At 47.7% G+C, this 18,636-nt stretch overlaps 2 protein-coding genes across 2 annotated transcripts; both read left to right on the top strand.

The window, feature by feature from the left end:
* Positions 1–1,728: 1,728 nt before the first annotated feature.
* Positions 1,729–4,250, top strand: LOC130871643 (carbonyl reductase [NADPH] 1-like). The gene is made up of 3 exons (XM_057765163.1): positions 1,729–2,158; positions 2,656–2,763; positions 3,606–4,250. Exons 1-3 carry the CDS (start codon positions 1,870–1,872, stop codon positions 4,040–4,042), a joined length of 834 nt encoding a protein of 277 aa, XP_057621146.1. The 5' UTR covers positions 1,729–1,869; the 3' UTR covers positions 4,043–4,250.
* A 4,542-nt stretch (positions 4,251–8,792) lies between these two features.
* LOC130871666 (carbonyl reductase [NADPH] 1-like) lies at positions 8,793–11,286 on the top strand. The gene is made up of 3 exons (XM_057765214.1): positions 8,793–9,189; positions 9,679–9,786; positions 10,629–11,286. The coding sequence occupies exons 1-3, from the start codon at positions 8,901–8,903 to the stop codon at positions 11,063–11,065; spliced, it is 834 nt and encodes a 277-aa protein (XP_057621197.1). The 5' UTR covers positions 8,793–8,900; the 3' UTR covers positions 11,066–11,286.
* Positions 11,287–18,636: the final 7,350 nt, after the last annotated feature.

Raw genomic sequence — 18,636 nt, 5'->3', positions numbered from 1 at the left:
GTAAAAGTATGTGTGTTTCAGTGTATGAGTGTGTGTGTATGTGTGTGCCTACGTGTGTGCAGACCAAAAACCACGTAAACCAGCAGAGGTGTTACGACAACTTCATGGAATCAGCTGTTCCCTCCACATTTGCACACCTTCCAAGGACTGAACCCAGGTTACTGGGATTAAAAGGCACCTGCCAGCACCTGCTGCGTCATGGCACACTTGTCAGCCCTTTCTCTGAGGTGAACGTGTTATATCCAAAGTACAAACCCGAATCACCACGAGGAGAACAACTCCAATGCAAAAACAAAGCAACAGCAGCATCAGCAGCCTCAACTAGAACACTGCAGGAGAGCCCCACCAGCTGACAGAGGGCTTTACAGAGGGGAAGAGGCTTGGGGATTTGAAGCCTCAGGACCTGTGACTGGCTGCCCCCTGGTGGGGTGGTATTGCAAGCTCTAGAGCCTCAGAGACTGTCCAGTCAAGTTTCAGAGTCAAAGAACTTTTTCTCCAGGTCTAGGTTCAGGGACAAAGCGTCTCTTCTTCTGGTTCTTTTCTATTTTCAGGCAGTGCTTCTTTCCCTGGGTTGGGGATTTCAGCCTAGCAGTTCCTGGTCTGTGTAGAGACTGCGGAACAAGAAATTTCTGGGGCCTGGGTGTCTCAAATCTCGGTAAACAGCTGACTAGAGGGCTGGCCTGAAATGGGAATTTACTACATGCAGTCTATAGGAAACAACAGAATCCTCCGTCGTGGAAAGGTCTCATCTGTTTCCTGGATTTCACTGTATTCCCAATCCCACCGCCCTCGTGCAGACTGAGGTCAGTGCAACTCAAATGTCTTACTTTCTTTAAAGGGCCACTGTGGCAGTAGCAACCTACTGAAGAGTAAGGAAATGGAACTTGACCTTGGATCCCTAGTTCCTGGGTGTCAGGAACAGTGAGGATTCATTCCCCTCTGCTGAACAAACTGTAGACTTTCTGAGCACACAGCATCCTGTCATCTTCACAGGGGAATAAGGGGTGCATCGTGTGCTGTTTTGAGAGAAGAAGAGCGGCCTTCCCTGATGGCCCTTGCCTCTGTACACGTCAGTCCTCACCTCCAGGTGAGGCAGGCATTACAAGTGTGTAAAGAGAAGCCTGTGTGGTTAGGGAGGAACGCTTCTGTCCAAGGATTATCCAGCAGCTTTGCTTTATACACAGAGGGAAATTCAACACGACTCTGATTCCTCACCTTCTCTAAGAGTTCATCCTACAACTCTAGTTCCTCTGACTTAAGGGGCAGCGCGTTATTTTACTAGACACCAGAAAGACTAGGTACAGGGGTCTGGTGTGCAAGTTGGGGAATACAGTGCAAAACAGACGAGCAGAGACGAAGAGTCAGTAGCATGGGCAAGGCGAATGTCTGTCTGCCAGGTGGACAGCTGCAGCACCCTCTCTCCGACCTTCCCCTGCAGTCTTCCCTGGCTGCTGGCTTTCAAGTCGCCCTAAGGAAAATATCCAGGCGTTTTTTATGGTTGGGTTTTAACGATCTACAACACCCTGCATGCTCGGAGCTAGCAAAGGATCAGACAGTTTCCTTCAGTATAAACTTTTATAGAACTGAGCCTGATACCGCGAACATGAGTCAGCACCCCTTAACCACGCACTAACGTTATAAAACTCCGGTTTGAGGAAGTCTAAAGCAAGGAAGACCCACCCAGTCTCCGGCCTTACCACGCCCTCCTGGGGGCGGGGCCTGAGTTGAGCCTTTAGTGAGAACCTCCCCAGCTCACCTCCCCTAGAAAAACCCTGCTTTTAACTAAACCCTGCAGCTACTTCCGGGCTACAGAGCTTGTCCCAGGTTCACTGCTCTCCAACCGGACCGCAACCCTACAGCCACCCAGCCATGTCGTCCTGCAGCCGCGTGGCGCTGGTGACCGGGGGTAACAAGGGCATAGGCTTAGCCATCACGCGTGACCTCTGTCGGAAGTTCTTGGGGGACGTGGTGCTCACCGCCCGGGACGAGGCTAGGGGCAAGGCTGCGGTGCAGCAGCTGCAGGCGGAGGGCCTGAGCCCGCGCTTCCACCAGCTGGACATCGACGACCTGCAGAGCATCCGCGCCCTGCGAGAATTTTTGCTCAAGGAATACGGGGGACTGGACGTGCTGGTCAACAATGCGGGCATCGCCTTCAAGAGTAAGCCCTGGAGTGTTGGGAGGGGAGGCGGTCCCCAGCGGTGCCAAGGTGGGCTCTGCTTATCAGGGGAGCATTGCTAGGGCAGCGGCAATCTGTCGTGGGAGTCTAAAACAAATCCCCTGGGAGATAAGGACCAGGCTAGGGGCTACAGGCAGAGCAGAGCCTCCTTGGGCCTTGTGTTTCTCTATCTAGATCGAGTTAATCATATTTCAGCTTGTTGAGTAGTTGGCTTGGGGATACTTGAATGCAACTTTTCTGAGAGTGAAATAAACCAGAAATTGAAGGGAGACAAAGAGTAGGGAAAGAGGTGTCTCATTAAGATCCTGGTACTCAGCCTCCCCCAGGCACTCCAGCAATTCAGTCCTGCTCTCCTTCAAAACAAAGGAACCTTTCTGATTGACAGTGGGAAAGTGCCCTGACTAAATAGTTGGAAGTAGATCTCTGAGGCTCTGCATTAGGTCCCACCCAGTTAATCCATTCTCTTTCTCCCCTGGAAGATGCTGACCCAACCCCCTTCCACATTCAAGCAGAAGTGACATTGAAAACAAACTTTTTTGGTACCCAAGATGTCTGCACTGAGCTGCTGCCTCTAATGAAACCCCGAGGTGAGTCTGTGGGTGCTTTCCAGGCCGCTCCTCTCCCTCTATGCCGCAGCCTCTCTGAAATTGGACAGAGTCTCTGCTCGTTGGGTCTCAATTCTTTGTGGCCCCTGATTCTCTCTTTGCATGTGCAACTCCTCTTTAACCATCCGCTGTGCTTCCAAGGTCTGTTCCACATGCTCACACTTTAGGAGCTTTTAGGATTCCATTCCTCTCTAAAACCTGGTGCACACCAACCGCACCCTGCTGGTCACAAAGCCCTGCCCACAAGACCTCAGACTGTGCCCACACATGCCTCCCTCACTCAGCTCCACAGCAGGTCTGGAGTGGGAAATTGCAACCCCACCCAGGAGGCCTCCTTTCTTGAGCATGCCCAGTCCAGGGTTTCTACACCCTGTCTACCCAACTCCTCCCTTTTAGTTTTCCCTCAACTTGTTCATGCTCTGCAGAACTAACATCACATAACTGTTATCATGAACTGCTGATACCCCATGTTATCTGCATGGCGTGTGAACACCCCTCATTAACCATGCACCAGCAATGACAAGTGAGCCCCTGTAGGACTGTGAGAGTCTGGTTTAGAGCTGAGGAAGTATACCTCATCTGAACTCATGTCCTCTCTCCCGGCTGCTCCTCTGGATCCCTAGAACCTCTAAAGGCTGCTGTTTCCATGGTCACCTGGCCTCTATATCCATCCAAACCTTGAAGCATACAGCTTCCTGTACTACCTCAATCCTGTTCTGCACACCGTCTCTCACATGGAAGCTTCCTGGTGTAAAATCTCTCCAGAGGTAAAGGGCCATCCTTGCATATATATATCACTGCATAGCAATCTCTGTGTGTTTTAGGCAGAGTGGTGAACGTATCAAGCATGGCGAGTCTCATGGCCCTGAAAAACTGCAGCCCGGAGCTGCAGCAGAAGTTTCGAAGTGACACCATCACAGAGGAGGAGCTGGTGGGGCTCATGAACAAGTTTGTGGAGGACACAAAGAAAGGAGTGCATGAGAAAGAAGGCTGGCCTAATAGTGCTTATGGGGTGAGCAAGATTGGGGTGACAGTCCTGTCGAGAATCCATGCCCGGAAACTCAGCGAGCAGAGGAAAGGGGACAAGATCCTCCTCAATGCCTGTTGCCCTGGGTGGGTGAGAACAGACATGGCAGGACCAAAAGCCACCAAGAGCCCCGAAGAAGGAGCAGAGACCCCCGTGTACTTGGCTCTTTTGCCACCAGATGCAGAGGGACCTCATGGGCAGTTTGTTCAGGAAAAAAAGGTAGAACAATGGTGAGCTCAACTCTCGCCTCTTCCCACATCAACTCTCCCTCTCTTTGTATTCTGTTGGTGAGGACCAAGGGACATTGATAATATACTAACACAATATACTAATTTAACACTCTTTAACAACTTGACTGATTGACCTTTGTAATTCTGTGAATTGTTTTATGATTCCCTCTGTGATACAGGATGAGAAAAAGTCAATTCTGGGAAAAAAATAAAAATACGTGGCTTGTTCTTTAAGCGTAATGGTTTGTATAATCTTGGGGTTCTTTTATGTTTGTGAGCGTCTTGTCTAGGTGGATGGACAGGTACTACATGCATAAAGTGCTCCTGGGGACCAGAAGAGGGCAGAGGCTCCCTTGGAGCTGGGGTTAAAGATGGCTGAGGTCTCTACAAGAGCAGCAAGTGCTCCTCACCGCTGAGTCCTCTCTCCAGTCCTTACTTTGCAGCTTCTGCCCACCCACACAAAATCGGCTTCATCTCAGGGGTTTAATCAAAACCAAAGTCAGGGCCAACAGAAGGAAGAGCACAGCTGCAGTCAGTGGAGATCTCAAGAGCCAGGTCAGAATACAGGGGCTCTGTGATCCCCGCCAGCTGTAGCAGCCACACAGGTGTGTCCTGGGTAACAGCAGGACAAGCTGAAGAGCCTGAGTCAAGGACGGTGCCTGAGGTTCAAAACACAACGCTCATCTCTCAAAAGAATAACAGAGCATCTATTCTGGAGCCATTTGAGAGACCATGGCCTGGGAACACAGAGTTAGGTTACCCCACATTCTATGTTCCCACATACAAGCAGTTTTATTAAGGTCTTATATCTTTCCTGTTCTATATGTTTTATGGAGGATATAAATCATAAATCAACTCCTCTTTGAAATACATCAGTTGATAGAATAGAGAGATGAGGACAAGGAGATGGGGGAGCCACTTTAGAAGCCCAAGATGCAGTGATATTTTGTGTTTTAACAAATAAAGCTTTCTTGAAGATCAGAGTGCAGAGCTAAGCCACCAGAGGTCAGATAGTGGTGGCACACACCTTTAAACCCAGCACTTGGGAGGTGTGTAGGAGTGGAACATGCCTTTATCCCAGCACTAGGGAGGTGGAGACAGGAGGAATATGGCTGGGCAGATATGAACATAAGGCAGGAAGAGACAGAAGCTCATTGCAGTCTGAGGTTTGGTGGAGACGGATGCAGTCTGGAGATGCAATGAGGACAGGCCCGCCCCTAGTTCTGAGCACTGTTAGTGTCTGGTGCTCTGCTTCTCTGACATTCAGCATTGACCCTTATATCTGACTTTGGGACTTTATTATTAATACCATTAGAATTCATGCTACAACAGGATGCTGCCGATGACTTTCTAGCTCTTGGAATATAGAAAGTTAGTTTTCTGCTGCATTAAAAGTCTCTAACAGCTATCAGCAGCATCCTCTTCCTCCTCCTCCTCCTCATCATCATCATCCTCATCTTCAGGAGTGCGTTCAGAGTGGAGCAAGGAATGACAAAGCTAAAGCCAGCCCAAGATGAAGTAATTAGCCTCAAGTACCACATTTTGTGCAGGCAGAGCCACATGTTGAATGTTCTGAGGTCCCTCGTGTCGAGGACTCAGGCCTAGGATCTGCTGGAGATGAGGCTTTAGCAGTGGGCAGGACAGCATCATTAGGAGAGAGGAACACAGGTGAAGCCATTAAGAAAGCATCTCCTCGATGGCATGGAAACAATAAACCCATGAGGATCTGCGTCTGAACTATCTTCTTCTACACCCTCGGATTCTGTCATTACACTTACATGTGATAGAATACCAAATTAGAACAGAATTTGGCCTAATGAAGGGAAAATTACAGATGAAACCAATGTCTAAAATTTACAAGATCCACTGTATAGTTTCAGTATATTTATATTTATTTCTATTTGATGAAATAGCTTATTTTTAAATGGTTAGAAATGGAAATTTCAGTGTAGTTATCTGATATTAGCTCTCTTTTTTCTTTCTTAAGAATTGTTTAATTAATTTTTAATCCCAGCTCATTGTACTATAGAACATTGTAGATACTAATTAAATGAGGAAGCATCAGGATTTAAAGTATATAAAAAATGTTGTTACCAGACATTGATGTCATTTGTATAATTTGGATACAAATAACCAAAATCTTTTGGTATCTTTAGCTGATGTAAATGAGGTGTATCTGGGTTCTCTAGACCTCACAGAATGAACACCTCCTATCTCTATGTTTGTGTGTGTGTTGTGATATATGCGTATGGTGTGTGTGTGGTATGGGTGTTATGTGTGTATGGTGTGTATGTGTGTATGATGTGTGTGTAGTATGGGTGTGGTGTATGTGTTGTGTATGTGTATATGGTGTGTGTGTGGTATGGGTGTGGTGTGTATGTGGTATGTATGTGTGTGCAGTGTGTGTGTGGTATGGGTGAGGTGTGTATGTGTGTAGGGTGTGTGTAGTATGGCATGTGTGTATAGTGTGTTTGTAGTGTGTGAGTTTGGTATGGGTGTAGTGGTGTGACGTGTGTGCGAAGTGTATGGTGTGTTTGTATGTATGGTGTTTTGGTATGGTTGTGACATGTGTATTAGGTGTGGTGTGGAATATGGTGATAGGAATTATTGGTGTCTATGAATGTGTGTGATATATGTGTATGACTGTAGTATGGTGTGGTTTGTGAGTGATATGGTGTATGTCTTGTATGTGTCCTCTGTGGGTATGGAGTGTGGTATGTGGTGTGTGATAGGTGTGATGAATGTGTTACACGCTTCTGGTATGTATGTGTGGTGTGTGTGTTTTCCGCGTGTTATGTGTGTATGCTATGTTGTACAGGTGGCATGGTGTAGTGTATATGATATGGTGTGTGGTGGTGTATATGTATGTGTATGGTGTGGCATGTTTGCATAGGGTATATACTATGTGTGTGGTGGGCTGTGAGGGGGAGGTATGTATATGCTGTGTGTGTGTGTCTGGTGTGTGTGCAGTACAGTGTATGTGTGGGTGTGGATGGTGGGGATGTGGTGTTAAAGTATGTTTGTTTCTGTGTATGTGTGTGCGTGTATGTGTGTGCCTGCGTGTTTGCAGACCAAACACCACGCAAACCAGCAGAGGTGTCACGACAACTTCATGGAATCAGCCGTTCCCTCCACCTTTGCACACCTTCCAAGGACTGAACCCAGGTTACTGGGATTAACACGCAACTGCTGAGTCATGGCATACTTGTCAGCCCTATCTCTGAGATGAACGTGTTATGTCCAAAGACCGGACCCGAATCACCTACAGGAGAACAACTCCAATGCCAAAACAAAGCAACAGCAGTAGCTGCTCCAACAGGAACACTGCAGGAGAGCCCCACCAGCTGACAGAGGGCTTTACAGAGGGGAAGAGGCTTGGGGATTTGAAGCCTCAGGGCCTGTGACTGGCTGCCCCCTGGTGGGGTGGTATTGCTAGCTCTAGAGCCTCAGAGACTGTCCTGTCAAGTTTCAGAGTCAAAGAACTTTTTCTCCAGGTCTAGGTTCAGGGACAAAGGGTCTCTTCTTCTGGTTCTTTTCTATTTTCAGGCAGTGCTTATTTCCCTGGGTTGGGATTTCAGCCTAGCAGTTCCTGGTCTGTGTAGAGACTGCGGAACAAGAAATTTCTGGGGCCTGGGTGTCTCAAATCTCGGTAAACAGCTGACTAGAGGGCTGGCCTGAAATGGGAATTTACTACATGCAGTCTATAAGAAACAACAGAATCCTCCGTCGTGGAAAGGTCTCATCTGTTTCCTGGATTTCACTGTATTCCCAATCCCACCAGCCTCATGCAGACTGAGGTCAGTGCAACTCAAATGTCTTACTTTATTTAAAGGGCCACTGTGACAGTAGCAACCTACTGAAGAGTAAGGAAATGGAACTTGACCTTGGATCCCTAGTTCCTGGGTGTCAGGAACAGTGAGGATTCATTCCCCTCTGCTGAACAAACTGTAGACTTTCTGAGCACACAGCATCCTGTCATCTTCACAGGGGAATAAGGGGTGCATCGTGTGCTGTTTTGAGAGAAGAAGAGCGGCCTTCCCTGATGGCCCTTGCCTCTGTACACGTCAGTCCTCACCTCCAGGTGAGGCAGGCATTACAAGTGTGTAAAGAGAAGCCTGTGTGGTTAGGGAGGAACGCTTCTGTCCAAGGATTATCCAGCAGCTTTGCTTTATACACAGAGGGAAATTCAACACGACTCTGATTCCTCACCTTCTCTAAGAGTTCATCCTACAACTCTAGTTCCTCTGACTTAAGGGGCAGCGCGTTATTTTACTAGACACCAGAAAGACTAGGTACAGGGGTCTGGTGTGCAAGTTGGGGAATACAGTGCAAAACAGACGAGCAGAGACGAAGAGTCAGTAGCATGGGCAAGGCGAATGTCTGTCTGCCAGGTGGACAGCTGCAGCACCCTCGCTCGACCTTCCCCTGCAGTCTTCCCTGGCTGCTGGCTTCCAAGTCGCCCTAAGGAAAATATCCAGGCGTTTTTTATGGTTGGGTTTTAACGATCTACAACACCCTGCATGCTCGGAGCTAGCAAAGGATCAGGCAGTTTCCTTCAGTATAAACTTTTATAGAACTGAGCCTGATACCGCGAACATGAGTCAGCACCCCTTAACCACGCACTAACGTTATAAAACTCCGGTTTGAGGAAGTCTAAAGCAAGGAAGACCCACCCAGTCTCCGGCCTTACCACGCCCTCCTGGGGGCGGGGCCTGAGTTGAGCCTTTAGTGAGAACCTCCCCAGCTCACCTCCCCTAGAAAAACCCTGCTTTTAACTAAACCCTGCAGCTACTTCCGGGCTACAGAGCTTGTCCCAGGTTCACTGCTCTCCAACCGGACCGCAACCCTACAGCCACCAAGCCATGTCGTCCTGCAGCCGCGTGGCGCTGGTGACCGGGGGTAACAAGGGTATAGGCTTAGCCATCACGCGTGACCTCTGTCGGAAGTTCTTGGGGGACGTGGTGCTCACCGCCCGGGACGAGGCTAGGGGCAAGGCTGCGGTGCAGCAGCTGCAGGCGGAGGGCCTGAGCCCGCGCTTCCACCAGCTGGACATCGACGACCTGCAGAGTATCCGCGCCCTGCGAGAATTTTTGCTCAAGGAATACGGGGGACTAGACTTGCTGGTCAACAATGCAGGCATCGCCTTCAAGAGTAAGCCCTGGAGTGTTGGGAGGGGAGGCGGTCCCCAGCGGTGCCAAGGTGGGCTCTGCTTATCAGGGGAGCATTGCTAGGGCAGCGGCAATCTGTCGTGGGAGTCTAAAACAAATCCCCTGGGAGATAAGGACCAGGCTGGGGGAGCAGAGCCTCCTTGGGCCTTGTGTTTCTCTATCTAGATCGAGTTAATCATATTTCAGCTTGTTGAGTAGTTGGCTTGGGGATACTTGAATGCAACTTTTCTGAGAGTGAAATAAACCAGAAATTGAAGGGAGACAAAGAGTAGGGGAAAGAGGTGTCTCATTAAGATCCTGGTATTCAGCCTCCCCCCAGGCACTCCAGCAATTCAGTCCTGCTCTCCTTCAAAACAAAGGAACCTTTCTGATTGACAGTGGGAAAGTGCCCTGACTAAATAGTTGGAGGTAGATCTCTGAGGCTCTGCATTAGGTCCCACCCAGTTAATCCATTCTCTTTCTCCCCTGGAAGATGCTGACCCAACCCCCTTCCACATTCAAGCAGAAGTGACATTGAAAACAAACTTTTTTGGTACCCAAGATGTCTGCACTGAGCTGCTGCCTCTAATGAAACCCCGAGGTGAGTCTGTGGGTGCTTTCCAGGCCGCTCCTCTCCCTCTGTGCCTCAGCCTCTCTGAAACTTGGACAGAGTCTCTGCTCTTTGGATCTCAATTCTTTGTGGCCCCTGATTCTCTCTTTACATGTGCAACTCCTCTTTAACCATCCGCTGTGCTTCCAAGGTCTGTTCCACATGCTCACACTTTAGGAGCGTTTAGGATTTCATTCCTCTCTAAAACCTGGTGCACACCAACCGCACCCTGCTGGTCACAAAGCCCTGCCCACAAGACCTCAGACTGTGCCCACACATGCCTCCCTCACTCAGCTCCACAGCAGGTCTGGAGTGGAAATTGCAACCCCACCCAGGAGGCCTCCTTTCTTGAGCATTCTCTCTCCAGGATTTCTACACCCTGTCTACCCAACTCCTCCCTTTTAGTTTTCCCTCAACTTGTCCATGCTCTACAGAAGTAACATCACATAACTGTTATCATGAACTGCTGATACCCCATGTTATCTGCATGGCGTGTGAACACCCCTCATTAACCACGCACCAGCAATGACAAGTGAGCCCCTGTAGGACTGTGAGGGTCTGGTTTAGAGCTGAGGAAGTACACCTCATCTGAACTCATGTCCTCTCTCCCGGCTGCTCCTCTGGATCCCTAGAACCTCTAAAGGCTGCTGTTTCCATGCTCACCTGGCCTCTATATCCATCCAAACCTTGAAGCATACAGCTTCCTGTGCTACCTCAATCCTGTTCTGCACACCGTCTCTCACATGGAAGCTTCCTGGTGTAAAATCTCTCCAGAGGTAAAGGGCCATCCTTGCATATATATATCACTGCATAGCAATCTCTGTGTGTTTTAGGCAGAGTGGTGAACGTATCAAGCATGCTGAGTCTCATGGCCCTGAAAAACTGCAGCCCGGAGCTGCAGCAGAAGTTTCGAAGTGACACCATCACAGAGGAGGAGCTGGTGGGGCTCATGAACAAGTTTGTGGAGGACACAAAGAAAGGAGTGCATGAGAAAGAAGGCTGGCCTAATAGTGCTTATGGGGTGAGCAAGATTGGGGTGACAGTCCTGTCGAGAATCCATGCCCGGAAACTCAGCGAGCAGAGGAAAGGGGACAAGATCCTCCTCAATGCCTGTTGCCCTGGGTGGGTGAGAACAGACATGACAGGACCAAACGCCACCAAGAGCCCCGAAGAAGGAGCAGAGACCCCCGTGTACTTGGCACTTTTGCCACCAGATGCAGAGGGACCTCATGGGCAGTTTGTTCAGGAAAAAAAGGTAGAACAATGGTGAGCTCAATTCTCGCCTCTTCCCACATCACCCCTCCACTTTGTATCCTGTTGGTGAGGGACAAGGGACATTGTTAATAATCTAACACAATATACTGATTTAACACTCATTAAGTACTTGACTGATTGACCTTTGTAATTCTATGAATTACTTTATGATTCCCTCTGTGATACAGAATGAGAATAAGTAAATTCTCAAAAAATAAAGATAACTAGTTCTTTTAACATACATATTTCTATACAGTCTTGAAGTTTCCTTATTTGTTTGAGCGTCTTGTCTAGGTGGATGGACAGGTACTACATGCATAAAGTGCTCCTGGGGACCAGAAGAGGGCAGAGGCTCCCCTGGAGCTGGGGTTAAAGATGGCTGAGGTCTCTACAAGAGCAGCAAGTGCTCCTCACCGCTGAGCCCTCTCTCCAGTCCTTACTTTGCAGCTTCTGCCCACACAAAATCGGCTTCATCTCAGGGGTTTAATCAAAACCAAAGTCAGGGCCAACAGAAGGAAGAGCACAGCTGCAGTCAGTGGAGATCTCAAGAGCCAGGTCAGAATACAGGGGCTCTGTGATCCCCGCCAGCTGTAGCAGCCACACAGGTGTGTCCTGGGTAACAGCAGGACAAGCTGAAGAGCCTGAGTCAAGGACGGTGTCTGAGGTTCAAAACACAATCTCAGCCCTCAAAAGAATAACAGAGCATCTATTCTGGAGCCATTGAGAGACCATGGCCTGGGAACACAGAGTTAGGTTACCCCACATTCTATGTTCCCACATACAAGCAGTTTTATTAAGGTCTTATATCTTTCCTTGTTCTAAATGTTTTATAGAAGACAGAAAGTCATGAATTAAGTCAAATTTGAAATACATTGGTTGATAGAACAGAGAGTTGATGATAAGGAGATGCGGGAGTCACTTTAGAAGCCCAAGATGCAATGATACTTTGTGTTTTAACAAATAAAGTTTTCTTGAATATCAGACTGCAGAGCTAAGCCACCACCAGAGGTCAGGCAGTGGTGGAGCACACCTTTATCCAGCACTAGGGAGCTGGGCAGTTGTGGAACACACCTTTAAACCCAGCACTAGGGAGTTGGGCAGTGGTAGAGCATGCCTTTATCCCAGCACTGGGGAGGTGGGCGGTGGTGGAGCACGCCTTTATCCCAGCACTAGAAAGCTGGGCAGTGGTGGCACACGCCTTTATCCCAGCACTAGGGAGATGGAGACGGGAAGGATATGGCTGGGTGCAGAGATGAACATGAGGCAGGAGGAGAGAGGAGCTCATTGCAGTCTGAGGTTTGGTGGAGACAGATGCAGTCTGGAGATGCAATGTTACAGGCCTGCCCCTTAGTTCTGAGCATTGGTAGTGGCTGGTGCTCTGCTTCTCTGACATTCAGCATTAACCCTTATATCTTGCCGTGAACTGACTCTCTTGGAGATCGAAGACCGAGGGAGAACAGGGGTGAAGTCTTAGGAGAACACAGGATTCAGCGAATGACAGACAGACACAACTCTAATGAGATTTGAATCTGCTGCAACTTTACTAAAATTCAAGCATCACTTTTAAGAGATTACAGAAGGAAGATGGCAGACATAAAAGTTTCCATAGAAAAATGATTACAGACAATTGATTATTCTCAGCAAGTCTTGTGGTCAGGGCCAGGTGGGCAGAGCTTTTCTTTGAAATTCATCTCACACCACTAACTAACTGTGCTTTCTCATGGCCCTAAATCATATCTGTCCTCAAGGTAACCAAGGTAACCCAAACACCATTCTTCAGGATTCCACCCCCAGGGTTTGTTCCAATATTTATTTATTTATTTATTTATTTATTTATTTATTTTATTTATTTATTTTTTTTTTTTGGTTTTTCGAGACAGGGTTTCTCTGTGGCTTTGGAGCCTGTCCTGGAACTAGCTTTTGTAGACCAGGCTGGTCTCGAACTCACAGAGATCCGCCTGCCTCTGCCTCCCGAGTGCTGGGATTAAAGGCGTGCGCCACCACCGCCCGGCGGTTTGTTCCAATATTGAATGGCTGGCTTCATGTTATCAAGAGTAGCCTGCCTTTCTTTCCTATCTAAAATGCACCAGGGGTTTCTCATTCTGGCTAGCCTCTCCATAAATGGTAACTCATGCCATTCCATACATTTTCCTTCATAATTTACCCATCTTCTACCAAATCTCCTATCATGAGCTCTTTCTGTTCTAGGGTATCTGTAAATTCCCCCAGAGAGCGAGCCAGAGTCTTAATCATAACATTAATGGCCTGAATCAAGGGAGGAAACTGATGCATCAGTTCCTCCGTATTCAAGGAGCCGCTGGAAATGTTTCCCGGTTCCTTGAACAAATTAAGTTTTTGTCAAGAGAAAAATAGAACAGAAGCAGAGTCAATGCAAGAAACCATCGCCAGGAACAAAGTGAATGAGATCGTTGAGGCTGATCAGGCACCTCAACTCGAGCATACTGCCAGGGAACCTCCGGGGGCCAAGCTCCGGGAAGCTCGAGCCCCTCATTTTGAGACAGCCACCACCTGAGAGGCATTTTGTCACACAAGCAAGACAGCCATGGATGTGGCAATATCTGACTCTGGGACTTTATTATTAATACCATTAGAATTCATGCTACAACAGGATGCTGTCCGATGACTTTCTAGCTCTTGGAATATAGAAAGTTAGTTTTCTGCTGCATTAAAAGTCTCTAACAGCTATCAGCAGCAGCATCCTCTTCCTCCTCCTCCTCCTCATCATCATCCTCATCTTCAGGAGTGCGTTCAGAGTGGAGCAAGGAATGACAAAGCTAAAGCCAGCCCAAGATGAAGTAATTAGCCTCTGAATCTGCTCCATTCCAGTCTCCCCATAGAACTGAACGTCCTAGAGTCCATCAGTCTATGCAGACAAGACTCCTCCCTGGCATTCTGATCACAGCAGACACAGCATCTCTTCAGAACTTTCCATCACAGTTCACCCGTTGACCAAGTACCACATTTTGTACAGGCAGAGCCACATGTTGAATGTTCTGAGGTCCCTCGTGTCGAGGACTCAGGCCTAGGGTCTGCTGGAGATGAGGCTTTAGCAGTGGGCAGGACAGCATCATTAGGAGAGAGGAACACAGGTGAAGCCATTAAGAAAGCGTCTCCTCGATGGCATGGAAACAATAAACCCGTGAGGATCTGCATCTGAACTATCTTCTTCTACACCCTCGGATTCTGTCATTACACTTACATGTGATAGAATACCAAATTAGAACAGAATTTGGCCTAATGAAGAGAAAATTACAGATGAAACCAATGTCTAAAATTTACAAGATCCACTGTATAGTTTCTGTATATTTACATTTATTTCTATTTTATGAAATAGCTTATTTTAAATGGTTAGAAATGGAAATTTCAGTGTAGTTACTCTGATATTGGCTCTCTTTTTTCTTAGTTAATAATTGTTTAATTTTTACTCCCAGCTCATTGTACTATAGAACATTGTAGATACTAATTAAATGAGGAAGCATCAGTATTTAAAGTATAAAACATCAAAAATGTTGTTACCAGACATTGATGTCATTTGTATAATTTGGATACAAATAACCAAAATCTTTTTGGTATCTCTAGCTGATGTAAATGAGGTGTATCTGGGTTCTCTAGAGTAACCGACCTCATAGAATGAAGACCTCTGTGTGTGTGTGTGTGTGTGTGCAAGGTATGTATGTGTGGTGTGTGTGTTTGTCGTGTGTTATGTGTGCATGCTATGTTGTACAAGTGGCGTTGGTGTAGTGTATATGGTATGGTGTATGTGGTGGTGTGTATGTGTGTGTACCGTATGGCATGATGACAGGGTATGTACTGTATGTGTGGGGTGGGCTGTGAGGGGCTGGTGTGTGTATGCTGTGTGTGTGTGTCTGGTGTGTGTGCAGTACAGTGTATGTGTGGGTGTGGAGGGTGGGGATGTGGTGTTAAAGTATGTTTGTTTCTGTGTATGTGTGTGCGTGCGTGTGTGCAGACCAAACACCACGCAAACCAGCAGAGGTGTCGCGACAACTTTATGGAATCAGCCGTTCCCTCCACCTTTGCAGGCCTTCCTAGGATTGAACCCAGGTTACTGGGATTAACAGGCACCGGCCCCCACCTGCTGAATCATGGCACACCTGCCAGCCATTTTCTGATTATGAACATGTTACACCCAAAGTCCGGACCTGAATCACCACCAGGAGAACAACTCCAATGCCAAAACAAAGCAACAGCAGCAGCTTCTGCAACAGGAACAGTGCAGGAGAGACCCCACCAGCTGACAGAGGGCTTTATATGAGGGAAGAGTCTTGGGGATTCCAAGCCTCAGGGCCTGTGACTGGCTGCCCCCTGGTGGGGTGGTATTGCGAGCTCTAGAGCCACAGAGACTGTCCAGTCAAGTTTCAGAGTCCAAAGACTTTTCTCCAGGTCTAGGTTCAGGGACAAAGTGTCTCTTTTCCTGGTTCCTTTTCCATTTTCAGGTTGTTCGTCTTTCTCTGTGTTGGGGCTTGGAGCCTAGCAGTTCCAGGTCTGTGTAGAGACTGCAGACAGGAATTTTCTGGGGCCTGGGTGTCTCAAATCTCGGTAAACAGCTGACTAGAGGGCTGGCCTGAAATGGGAATTTACTACATGCAGTCTATAGGAAATAACAGAATCCTCCGTCGTGGAAAGGTCTCATCTGTTTCCTGGATTTCACTGTATTCCCAATCCCACTGCCCTCGTGCAGACTGAGGTCAGTGCAACTCAAATGTCTTACTTTATTTAAAGGGCCACTGTGGCAATAGCAACCAACTGAAGAGTAAGGAAATGGAACTTGACCTTGGATCCCTAGTTCCTGGGTGTCAGGAACAGTGAGGATTCATTCCCCTCTGCTGAACAAACTGTAGACTTTCTGAGCACACAGCATCCTGTCATCTTCACAGGGGAATAAGGGGTGCATCGTGTGCTGTTTTGAGAGAAGAAGAGCGGCCTTCCCTGATGGCCCTTGCCTCTGTACACGTCAGTCCTCACCTCCAGGTGAGGCAGGCATTACAAGTGTGTAAAGAGAAGCCTGTGTGGTTAGGGAGGAACGCTTCTGCCCAAGGATTGTCCAGCAGCGCGTCATTTTACTAGACACCAGGAAGACTAGGTACAGGGGTCTGGTGTGCAAGTTGGGGAATACAGTGCAAAACAGACGAGCAGAGACGAAGAGTCAGTAGCATGGGCAAGGCGAATGCCTGTCTGCCAGGTGGACAGCTGCAGCACCCTCTCCTCCACCTTCCCCTGCAGTCTTGCCTGGCTGCTGGCTTCCAACATGCCTTAAGGAAAAGGTTCATGAACTCACTCTGTCATTTTGTGGCTGGTTTTTAAAACCCAGGAACACCCTGCATGCTCTGAGCTAGCGAAATGTAGCGTGTTTCTTTCATCGGAAACTCAGAAGCTGTTTCATGAAGGTTTTCTAGTTTTTACAGACCAAAGAAAGTTATAAATCCAGTTAACTTTAGACTACATTTGTGGGTACACCAGAGAGGCAGGTACAGAGACAGGGAGCTATAATACAGGCCCAGATGTCCCAGGACATTCTTAACTCTTAGAATGCTGGGAGCTGGTCTTCTGCTAATAGCTCTTACGAGGTTTTTATTTATTATCCCAAATTAATTCCACATGTGGGGCGGAGCTAGTAATGGCCATTCCAGAAGCTAAAACCAGCCCAAGATAAAGTAATTAGCCTCTAAGCCTGCAAAATTCCAATCTCTTCACACTACTGCACGTCCTGTCAGTCTGTCAGTCTCTGCAGACATGGTCTCCTCCTGGAGTTCTTTTATGGGAGTTTTGTTTATAAAAAACAGCCACAACAGTGAGTCTTATGTGAGTATGTGCTTATAGGAAATGTACCCATAGTGTGTGTGTGGCTGGGGGTGACTTCATGTGATGTATGTGTGCATTTTCGTGTGCACATATATGACCGACAGCCTCAGGAGTGCTGTCTTGTACCCTGTAAAGATTTGTCACTTGTATTGGTTTAGTAAAATGCTGATTGGCCTGTAGCGAGACAGGAAGTGTAGGCAGATAGACCAGACTAGGAGAATTCTGGGAGGAGGAAAGGTTCAGTCATCAGCCAGATGGAGAGGAAGCAAGATGACAATGTCTCGCTGAGTAAGGTTCCAAGCCACGTGACTACACATAGACAAGAATTATGTGTTAATTTAAGTTGTAAGAGTTAGTTAATAATAAGCCTGAGCTAATAGACCAACCAGTTTATAATTAATATAAGCCTCTGTGTGTTTTTGGGGACTGAACGACTGTGTGACGGCAGAACAGAAACTTCTGTCTACACTGGGGTCATTCCTCAGATGCTGTACACTGTTTTTGGTCGCTTTTGCTTTTTTCAGTTGATTTTGAAGATAGAGGACTTGCTAGACTAGCTGGCCAATTAGCTCCAGAAATCTGCTACCTCTGTCTCCACAGTGCAGGGATTAAAGTTCATGCCACAAGTCCTGGGGCTCAGACTTGGGTCCTCAGGCTTGTAAGCAAGCACTTACTGACTGGGCAAACTCACTCCTCGGTCTGAATGATGTGTTTGTTCTAGACTATTTTTTCCTTCCCCTTTTTATCTGTTGAAAGATTTTCAGCCATGGGGAGAGGCTAGAATGTAACTCAGCCATGAAGTGAATGCCAGCATATCTGAAGCCCTGAAATGAAGAGAGACATGAAGAATTCACAACTTTACATACATGAGCTGAAACAGGGTGACTACGTCTTCTGTGCCTTGATCCCATTAACTCTCAAGTGAGGATAATAATAGAATACAGGTCATCATGACAGGTGTGTGGACATGCATAGTACACCTCTCACCCCACAGTGCCCTTAGGAATGACACCATCCCCACAAGCTAAGAAAAGCACTTGCTCATTGTCCATCACCCAGGGCAGCTTCAGGGAGCATCAGGAACTGCCCATGACCCTCCTTCCCCCAGGAACACTGCATACTGCACAAGACCTCTATCATAACCTAACTGAAGTCTAGTTCCTCCACCTGCTCACACTCTGTGTTCTTGCAAACAGGCATTCTATTTCGTCACTCATTGTTACTGAAGAACATGCTCCCAAACTGCTCCAGAGAGCTGGAGTGTGTTCAGTGTGTTCTCTAATACCTGGGAACCCAAGAGCCTGTTCCTTTGGGAAATAGTAACTGACATGCAGCCAATGCATCAGGGGAACACAGGAAAGGCGACAGTTTCCAACATCAGGACTGCAGAAGCAGCAGCTCCGTGGGGGACAAGGAGCGCATGCATGAACAACTTCCTGTCACAGGACAAACAACAACTAAGGGAGACTTTCAGGAGTCTGAGAAACACTCAAGAAAGGTTAGAAAACATAAGTAGCTCTCCTCTAAAGCGAAGTTTGCACTGTACCAAGGTGACTACAGAGATCCACAAGGGCTCACATTGCAAAGAATGAGCGCTCACGTGGTGCCATCCCCACCTGAGAGATCCGCAACACAAACCCTTCAACTGGGGCTGAGGAGAAAGATTGCTAAAGTCAGGGGCCCAGGGTGCCCACTGCTAGACGGTGACTTCTAGACATGTCAGAGACACAAAGTCCATGAGATCTC

Source organism: Chionomys nivalis, chromosome 3, assembly GCF_950005125.1.
Source record: "Chionomys nivalis chromosome 3, mChiNiv1.1, whole genome shotgun sequence".
Lineage (NCBI taxonomy): Eukaryota > Metazoa > Chordata > Mammalia > Rodentia > Cricetidae > Chionomys > Chionomys nivalis.
Note: the sequence above shows the minus strand (reverse complement) of the source record. Positions and strands in the feature narration are given on the sequence as shown.

Coding starts and splice junctions, on each gene's coding strand:
- LOC130871666 (XM_057765214.1), top strand. CDS start 8,901: ATGTCGTCCTGCAGCCGCGTGGCGCTGGTGACCGGGGGTAACAAGGGT. Junction 9,190..9,678: donor TGCAGGCATCGCCTTCAAGA/GTAAGCCCTGGA, acceptor CTCCCCTGGAAG/ATGCTGACCCAACCCCCTTC. Junction 9,787..10,628: donor GCCTCTAATGAAACCCCGAG/GTGAGTCTGTGG, acceptor TGTGTGTTTTAG/GCAGAGTGGTGAACGTATCA.
- LOC130871643 (XM_057765163.1), top strand. CDS start 1,870: ATGTCGTCCTGCAGCCGCGTGGCGCTGGTGACCGGGGGTAACAAGGGC. Junction 2,159..2,655: donor TGCGGGCATCGCCTTCAAGA/GTAAGCCCTGGA, acceptor CTCCCCTGGAAG/ATGCTGACCCAACCCCCTTC. Junction 2,764..3,605: donor GCCTCTAATGAAACCCCGAG/GTGAGTCTGTGG, acceptor TGTGTGTTTTAG/GCAGAGTGGTGAACGTATCA.